General features: G+C 67.8%; 1 protein-coding gene across 1 annotated transcript; it reads right to left on the bottom strand.

Annotated features, from left to right (window-relative positions):
• Positions 1-3228: 3228 nt before the first annotated feature.
• NRSN2 (neurensin 2) lies at positions 3229-5942 on the bottom strand. The gene is made up of 3 exons (XM_006030541.2): positions 5737-5942; positions 4622-4812; positions 3229-4269 (listed from the first exon to the last, which is right to left on the bottom strand). Exons 2-3 carry the CDS (start codon positions 4805-4807, stop codon positions 3871-3873), a joined length of 585 nt encoding a protein of 194 aa, XP_006030603.1. The 5' UTR covers positions 4808-4812; positions 5737-5942; the 3' UTR covers positions 3229-3870.
• Between the last annotated feature and the right edge of the window lie 3138 nt (positions 5943-9080).

Below are 9080 nucleotides of genomic sequence, written 5' to 3'. Positions count from 1 at the left end.
GGCTGCAGCCACAGCTGGAGGCGGCCTCTTCACCCCGGGAAGTCCGGCCCCGTCTGCTTCCGGGGAAGTGTTGCTCCACTCCCCTGCCCTGCCTGTCTGTGCCCGTCTCCTCCTGCTCTCAGCCTGCTCTCCCCCAGCTCCTGCTGCTGGTGCCAGGCCAGGAGACCATGCCCTTCTGGCTCTGGTCTGTGCCAGGTCAAGCTTGCAGCTCCCAGGGGTGCCTGGGCCCCAGCTGCACTGCGCATGCTGGTGGGGGTAGAAGCTCACCGCCCGGGCTGTCGGTGCATCTCGGCGAGCCTGGATGGGGGGTACTGCCCTGACCCGGCCGTGGAGCAGCCAGCCCCTGATGCTCCCACCGAGGTGCCCAGAGCTGAGTTGGGCTCATCCTAGAGACCAGGCTCCCTGCAGAGCTGGGGTCCAGCCAGCAGCGCTGGGGCTGGGGGGATGCTGGAGCCTGTCCCTGCCCCGGGTCTGGTGCATCATCGGCCCCTGGTGTCTGCAGAGCAGACGGGGCTGAAGGAAGGAGAGGGGAGCAGCCAGGCCAGGCGCTGCCTTTGACTCATGCCCAGACCCCGACAGACTGGCAGTGGGCTGCTGTCTCCTGGGGGAGCAGGAGGGAGCCAGCCTGGGCTGTGCGAGGGACAGGCCATGCAGATCCTTCTGGTGCAAACAGCCTGTTCTCTGCGGCCGGGGCTCTGAGGCTGTCCCGCTCTGTGCCAGCTCCCCAGGGAGGGTGTTCAGTCCATGTGGGCTTTGCCAGCCCAGGCTTTGTCCTGCTGCTTTTGTGTTCGCCCAGGGGAGGCGGGCACAGGCACAAAGGCAGTACCTGGGTGACAAGCTTTGCCATCGCTCTGGGCTCAGACAATGCCCCAGCTGGTGTCAGTGGGAGCTGTGCCCGGGCATGGGCCGTGGGAGCTTTGCCTGGCACGGGGCTCCACGCTTCATGCTCCATCCCCCCTGGCTGCAGAGCAGAGACGAGGGTTTGCAGGGCCCGGCACCGGGTCCCCTTCCTCTGCCCCCAGCCTCATGCTTCAGAGCAGAGCTCCCTATGCCTGGGTGAGCCCCGGGGTGGCACCGTCTGTGTGCACCGCACCCTGCTCGTGCTCCTGGCACCCGGGCACGGGAAGGAGCCAAGCTGCCCCAGCATGGTGCATGGCATGGGAAGCGTGTGCGCCCCCGTGTGACCTCTGCGTGTGCAAGTGTGTAACAAGCAGGCCCAGCCTTTCCTGGAAGAGCAGGCTGGGGAAGGGGCCGCCGTGCCACTGTGGAGAGACCTCTGTTCCTGCCCACCCCGGCTCCACCCTGCATGTCACCTGGCTGGCAAGCAGCCCGGGTACTGCTGTGCCAGGCATGGAAATGCATCTCCCAGCCGTGCCCTGGCGAGCACGAGCAGTGGGCATGGCCGTGGCCTCTCCATGCCAACACACCTGGCACAGAAGAGGGTGGCTGGACGGGCTGGGATGCAGACTCTGGAGCCCCACAGGCCTTGAAGCCGGTTTGACACCTGTTCCCTGCGCCGTTGCATTTGGCCCCAGACGCCCGCCCCTCGGTCCCCTGCTCCTCTCCCGTCCTGTCCTTGTAAACCCGGGGTGCTGAGATGCCCCCTCCAGCTGCCCCCCATCCTGCTGCCTGCCAGAGGTATGCACATTGCATCAGAAGGGGCTACGCAAGGAGCAGCTGGAGCGCACCAGCGTGGTCGGCCAGGCCGTGCCCTGCATGCCCCCCACATCCTGCTGCACCAAGGAGGAGAGGGGGCAGCACCTGGCCCTGCAATGGGGGAGGAAGCTGAAGGGCAGACAGGCCAGCCCAGACTCATGCAGACAGCTCTGCTGAGACCCCCCACCACTGCCTTGCTGCTGGCTCTTGCAGGGGCTCCCCGGCAGCCTTAGCAGCATTTGGGGCTGCAGCGCGGGGCTGAGACAGGAGAAGGCTGGGGCTGAGCTCTCCTGGGGAGCAGCCCCCGCTCTCTACCCTGGGAGCCGGCTGCAGCAAGGCCTGCGAGCGTGTTCCTCCTTGCAGCAGGAAGGCCCCTTTCCCCACGCCGGGATCTGGCTGCCTACCACACTCCCCCGCCCCGGCACCCACCAACTTCCAGCCTCCACTTCCTAGTGCAGCCCTAGGGCCAGCCCCTTTCCCACGGCCCTGGGGTCAGACGCTCGCCCTGGGCTCCATGCAGCCACAGCCACCCCTCCCGGGGCCAAGCCCAGCTCCCCGCACCCACCAAGGCTGCCAGTGGGCAGGGGGCTGCACTCTTAGGCCTGGCATGGTGGGGACACTGGGACCCTTGCAGGTGCCAGGCTGCTGACCTGCCTGGGTGTGCTGGTGTCTGCACCAGGGCATGCATCCCTGCGGGGCAATGGCCTGACCTGCTCTCGGACAGGCTGGAGCAAGGCAGAGCTGCAGCCAGTCACTGGGGGCGTGCAGGGCATGCAGCCCCTCTCCTCCGGCTGCCCCCCATCCCTGGGACGGCAGGAGTGCTGGATGCATTGTGCAATCGCCTGCAGCGTTGCAACACATGGCCTCCCCGGCGGTTATGCAATGCCCTGGCTACCTGCCTGGCCCAGCCTGCCGAGGGGCTCGTGGAACAGGATCCTTCTGGCACCAGGAAGCGGGGCCTGGCATGGCGCCATGTGCCACACATGTACAACTACAGGGAGGGGGTAGGCGTGGAGAGGGCGCAGACATGCGACCTGCTGGGGGGTGGGGGGGCTGCCCCCCTGCACCCCGGCTCTGGCCCCCAAGCTCACCCCAGGGGTGGATCCAGGCTCTGGGATGCTGCCCCTGCCCACATTGCAGGGGGGGGCAGCAGGGGAAGTTTCCCAGAGCAACGAGCCCCACGGGCCCGTTCCCCGCAAGCATCACTGCAGGTGCCGGGTCCCCAGTGCATGGGGGGCGGCACGCCTGGTCCCCGGCCCTGCCCATGGCACCCGCGCAGGGCTGCGTGAGATGGGGCTGGGGCAAGAGGCACAAGCCTCTCCTGCCCCTGGGTGTGTTCATGAGCAGCATCAACGGGGCACAGGGGGAAGGGGGCTCCCGGAGGCATGAAGCCAAGGCCAAGGGAGCTCTGCTGCGGGCAGCGGAGATGGGGTGCAGCTGGGCAGAGGGCAGCGCTGTCCTGCGGTGCCTCGAGGGGGCTGGGCCGGGCCTGCAGCTGCGGTGGGCGCCACGGGGAGGAGCTGGGACGCCCGGGTCCTGGAGCCCTGAGCGGGCAGCTCCACCACGCGGTGACCGGCCGGAAGCAGCTGCTCTGCCGCCCTGCTCTGTGCAGGCAGAGGCAGGGGTTCCTTGCAAGGGGGCTACCCCCCTGCGGGCCTGGGGCAGGGGCAGAAGGGGAGAGACGCACTCCCTGCTGGGCCTCGATGCATCGGGCAATGCCAGCCCCGGGCTCCCGCAGGCAGCTGCACAGCTCCCTCCACCCAGGGAAGCTCCACGGGAGCAGGGAGATGCTGCTGCCCCCCGGCAGGGATGTGGGGCCCCAGACGAGCAAGCCTGGCCCTGCTCGGCCCCTTCCCCACCGGTGGGCATATGCTGGGATCAGGGCCAAGCAGCAGGGCGCAGGGGTGGGGAGCAGGACCCAGGAGGAGCAGCAGAGCCAGCAGTTTCTCAGGAACTTTATTGAGGCAGGAGGCTGCTGGTCCATGTGGGGGGAGCAGGGAAGGCGGGCACGGCCGGCTGAGCACCTGGGGCAGGGCACTGGGACCCTCTGATTCGGATCCACCTCTCTCCTGGCTGGACCGCGCCTGCAGGAGCTCTCACGCCTCTCCGCATCAGGGGGTCGAGGCCACCTCCCCTCCCGGCCCCCCTGCCCTTGCAGCCCCCGGGCACAGGTTGCTCCAGTCTGGTGGCCCGTGGGATGCCGAGCTCTTGGGGTCATGTCTCCCGCCTGGGCTGGATGCCGTGCACCCAGGAGGCTCCAAAGGGTGAGGCCGGGGAGGCCAGGAGAGCGACGGGCTGCTTCGGGGGGCTGTCCCGCAGGATGGGCGACAGCTGCTGCTCCTCCTCCTCCTCCTCCCGGCGCCAGCCGCCTTGCAGCACCCGGCCCAGCGTGCATGCCAGGAGGCCCGCGGCTGCGAGGACCCCGGCCGTGGTGCAGAGCATGATGCCGGCCAGCCTGCAGGTGCCCAGGGCCCGGTTGTACTCCATCGCCTGCAGGTCCAGCACCAGGAACTCCTCCTCCCCGATGCCCTCCAGCTTCGGGGGCACGAGGTAGCCGGTGGCCAGCGCCGCAGCCCCCAGCAGCAAGAGCAGGGCCCCCGCAGAGAGACTCACCTGGGGGCAGGCAGAGGCAGGGGTTGGCAGCCCAGCAAGGCCTCACTTTCCCTCCTGCCCTTGGTCTCCTAGGCAGGGCCTGTGTCCCGCTGAGCCAGGCAGCTCGGTGCTTGCAGCATCCTAACCGATGCCATCCTGGGGGGAGACCCTTGCCGGACACCTGGGTTTTCTCCCCAGTTGCGGGCTGCACCCTGCTCTCAAACACTTCCAGGGACGGAGACTCCCCGTCTCAAGGTCCGGGTGTTGCCAGGGGGTTGGGCCGGGGCTCATTGCTGACTTACCAGAGAGGGTACCTTGGACCCCGGGGCCGTGCGCAGGAGCAGGGGCCGGGGTGCTGCAGTGCTACTCTCACCTTCCAGACGATGGAGGGCCAAGCAGGGCGGGCGCGGGAGGCCAGCAGCACGTCCGCATCGTTGTCAGGGCTGGCACCGGTGCAGTCCTCGTAGAAGAGGTGCAGGTAGGAGCGGACGCCGTACCACTTACCGCGCTCCACGCTGGGGCCCCGGCTGCAGCTGCACGGCTGGGCACAGGCCAGCATCGGGCCTGGGGGGGCAGCGGAGCCGGGGGGTGGGTCACCAGGCTTTGGGAGGAGAGAGCCACGGCTCCTGGGCTCTCTCCTTGGCGGTGCCCGTCAGCAGGCCCCTGCATGACTCGGTTTGCCCTTAGTGGGGAGGCTCCCTGCTGCCAGCCCAGGCAGCGTGGCGCTGTGTCAGGCATGCTTAGCATGCCCTGGGTGCCCGGGCTCCCACCCCCAAGAGAGGGGGATAAAGGCAAGATCCACTCTGGCCAGGCCCCAGGAGCTGAGCTCAGTGACAGGTAGGATGAGACCCCCATCCCCATCCCTGGGCACTCATCCCGTGAGCAGCGGTGCTGCTGGGGGGTCTCCAGGCTGGACCCCCCTTGCAAGCCCCATCCTGTAGGCCGCCGCTCCGCGCCAATCCCCGCGTCCGCCTGCCTCCAGGATGATGAGCGCAGCCCGGGGCTGATTGGGCATTGCCATGGGAACCGCCTGGGGAGGCCTGAGTCACAGCTGGGGCTGGGAGGAGGGGCGGCAGGAGTGGGGATGGGGGGGGCAGCCACTTCCCGCCGGCCCAGCGAGGCTGGAGGGACCCCTGGATGCCCAGCCTGAGGCCGCCTGCGGCGGGAACACTGCCCTCCTCGCACCCCAGCCCCGGCCCTTGTCCAGAGCAGAGGGCTCCTGCGGGGACCAGGCCTGCAGCCCCGAGACAACTGCACGCCAGGCTGGACGGAGGAGGGTCCATGCCTTGGCACCAGGGTCCATGATGGGCCCTGCTCATGGCAGGAAGGCCCAGCCCAGCTGCAGCCATCTGCTCTCCTGGAAGGGGCATCCAGACCAGAGGCTTCGTAATGCAGGGCTGGTGGGGGCATCAGGCACCGAGATCTCCCCCCTCTCCTGGGCCGCCTGCAACATTGCGCTTCCTTTGCCCTCTGCCCGGCTGCACTCACCTCCGGCTGGGCAGGGCTGGTCCTAGCGCATCCTGTCCCTCGTCGGACCCGTCTGCAGGACGATGCCCCGGGCAACCAGCGGTGCGGGGTGCGAGCCTCTCCCAAAGGCGTCCAGCGCTTCCCCCCCTGCAGCCGGTGTGCGCAGACAGGTGCAAGGGCCAGACAGCTCTAGGGCTGGACCTGCCTGCCCGCTCCCCAGCTGGCGTGGAAGGGGGCAGAGGCTGGGGTGGCGGGGGGTTTCCCCTTGCAGCGCCAGCTGCCCAGCTGCTGGTGTTTGGCAGGCGGCAGAGGCTCCGCTGGCTGGAGAGGCGGGGTCTGCTCAGCCCCGGCGCTGAGCTGTGTCTGAGTCACCGGCGGAGAGGCAGCGTGGCGTTGCGAGGCAGGCGGTGGGGGCACGTGGGAGCCCCTGGCCTTCCCGCTCACCAGCAGTGCAGCTGCCCCCGGGCCGGGCCGGGCCCTGCACGCGGCACCCAGCCCTGGCTGCACGGGAGGGGGCCCTTGCCCCTGCCTGTGGCATGATGGAGGGGCTCTCTCGTGGTCGAGCGTGGGCCAGAGGGACACTGGGTTTGCATCCTTTGCCCGATGCAGGACCTGGGGGTGCTGTGCCAGGACTGGGACCTGCTGCCTGGGGGCACTGCTCTGCTTCTTCCCAGGGGGGTTGGGGCATGGGGAGAGCTGGCGGAGAGGCCAGGGATGCCCCTCGCACCGGCCTTGCCCCCTGCAGGCAGGGTATCCTTGGCTAGGAGATGCTGCTGTCGCCGTGGCAACAGCCGCTGGGAGCAGAGGGATGTTGCCAATGCCTCTGGGTGTCGGGCACCTTGGAGACGGGCACTGGGTTCGGTTCCTCCGCTGTTGCCGTGGCGCTGGGACTCGTTTCACCATGCGGATGAGGCTGGGGCTGCCCATGTGTCCTCCCCCCCACTAGTGTCAGTGCTAATGCCGGGGGCAGACGGGCCTGGCTGCCCCCCCCTCCGCTAATCCCCAGGGATTTCGGGCCCTGCTAAGGGGATTGCCAGGCCTCCGGCTTTGCTGAGCTCCTCCATCCTGCCCGGCTCCTGCACCGAGGCTCATAGGCCGGCACCGCCACCTTGTTGCCGTGGCGACACGGTCGGCTCGGTGATGAAGCTGATGCAAACACGGTGGTGATGAAGCCGATGCTCGCAAGGTGGGGCTGGAGTGGAAGGGCGAGGCTGCCAGGATCGGGGGGCCTTGCCCGACCTGGCTACATGGGACCTGTCTGGGCCGGCTTCGGAGCAGGGTGACGGTGCCCCCCTCGCCCACGGCCTGGCACTTCCAGACGGGGAAAACAGAGGCACAAAGGGGGCCCCATCTCCCCGCAGCTGCACGGGCCAAGCCGGGGTGTGGGGCTCACCCAGCGCCTGGGCCTGTACAACCCAGAAGCCCCCTGCCCCCAGGGCTGCCCTGGCAGAGAGTGGCAAGGGAAAGGCAGAGCCCAGCAGGAGATGCTGCGACCTGGGGTGAGAGGCTACATCCATGGGACTGTGCCACTGCCATCCACAAAGCCGGCGTGTCGGCCACGGGCTCCCGCTGGGGACTGGGGCAGGCGGGTGCCAAAGCCAGGCTGAGCGCTGCCGGCCCTGGCACTGCAGCTGGCTCCAGCCCCGGTATAGCTGGCAGCTCAGGAGCTAGCGCTGGAGAGAGCTCGCAGCACGGCCTGGTGTCTGCCTGCCAGGGCTGGGGGGCCGGGGAGTGCGTCGGCTGCTGCTTGGGATGCAGGGTCGGCTGGGCAGGGGTGGCAGGGCAAGGTCTGGAGGGCGCGAGTTGCAGCTCCGATGCTGAAGGAAAAAGGTTCGGGGGGGACCTGGGCACGGGAAGCCAGGGGAGCAGATTCATGCAGTCGCCAGTGCTCGCTCTGGCTTCCTTCCGGGCCAGGCAGTGCTGCAAAGAGCCACTGACAGCGGAGGGCACCTCCCCTGTGCACACGCACACAGCACCTGCACACGCATGTACACAAGTGTGCTTGCACGCACAGGCTACCTGCCTATGCATGCACACACAGAAAACCTGCATGCGCATGCACACAGAGCACCTGCCCACATGTGTGCACACAGCACCTGCTGGAGGGACACTGGCCACAGCTTCAGGCCTGGCTAGGCCTGCCTGCAGCCACCCCCCCAGAAGCAGCTGCATTTCTAGTAGCAGGGGACAGCAGCGTGTGCCAGGGTGTGCAACGCAGCCTCTCCTGCACCTGTAAAGGTGGGGAGAGCGGAGCACGTAGTGCTGGTCAACCTGCTGACAGAGCCCGGGCTGGGGCTGGGGGCACGGCCCATCCCCTCGTTCTGGGCTGCCAGGCCCAAGCCAAGCTGCATGTGCAGGGGAGGTTTTAAGCATCCCCAGAGGCACTGGATGTTGGCTGCAGCCCAGGCTGGGGATGGCAACTGGTTTAGCACCAACCTCAGAGGTCCTGGCTAGAGGGTCTTGCGCCTGCGCTCAGACTCAGAGCGACGCTGCCTTGGGGGCAGGAAGGGATTTTTCCCCCCAGTCAGGCTGGTAGGGACTGCGGGGGGTTCCCCTCTGCCTGGGATCCCTGGAGCGTGTATTAGCAACCTTTGCAGCAGCCGGACGCTGGTCCCCGGCTTCACCGGTGGCAGGTTGGGGTGTGAGGTCTGTGTTGTGTCGGGGCGCGGTGATGGGTTTGTCTGGGCGGGTTTGGACAGGGCTGATCCTGCATCAGGCAGGGCTTGGGCGGGATGTGACCTCTGCAGCTCCTGCCAGCCCCACTCTGGGATCTCTATGCACCCTGTTGTGCAGGGGGGCAGGGGGAGCCCGGTCCTCGGGAGCAGCTCTGCCGTGCACGCGGCTACCCTGATGTGCAAACACCCTGAGCGGGGGCTGTCTCAGCCCGGGGGCTCCCGTGCAAAGGCTTCGAGGAGACCGGGGGTCCCGGCGGCGGTGGGGCGGCGCGTCAGGAACGGAGGCAGAGAAGAGGCGGCCGCGCCCTGGGCAGACCGAGAATACACTTTATTCCATAGTCACGACAACCAGTATCACCACGAGAGATCATTTTTTTTTATTTACCGCCCCCCTCCGGCCCCGCGCCCGCCTCCCCCCCCCAAGCCGGCTTCTCCAAGACAACGATACAGGAACCTCTGCACTAACACGACGGTACAACATCCAACCCAGAGCGCTTGTAGCACCGTGGGCAGGCGGGAGCGGGCCCGCGGGCCGGCGCCGCCTGCCGAGAACTGTGAAGCGTTGGGAGAGGTTTGGGAGAACGGGATGGGGACGGCGTCCCCTGAGCCCTGCTGGCCACGATCCGTGGGGTTTGTTCCTGAGAGAGGTTTTTATTATTATTATTATTATTATTATTATTAATATTATTA

The sequence above is a fragment of the Alligator sinensis genome, unplaced genomic scaffold (assembly GCF_000455745.1).
Source record: "Alligator sinensis unplaced genomic scaffold, ASM45574v1 scaffold1032_1, whole genome shotgun sequence".
Taxonomy (NCBI): Eukaryota; Metazoa; Chordata; order Crocodylia; family Alligatoridae; genus Alligator; species Alligator sinensis.
This window is presented reverse-complemented; position numbering and strand designations above follow the sequence as displayed.

Coding starts and splice junctions, on each gene's coding strand:
- NRSN2 (XM_006030541.2), bottom strand. CDS start 4,807: ATGCTGGCCTGTGCCCAGCCGTGCAGCTGCAGCCGGGGCCCCAGCGTG. Junction 4,270..4,621: donor GGCCCTCCATCGTCTGGAAG/GTGAGAGTAGCA, acceptor GCCTGCCCCCAG/GTGAGTCTCTCTGCGGGGGC.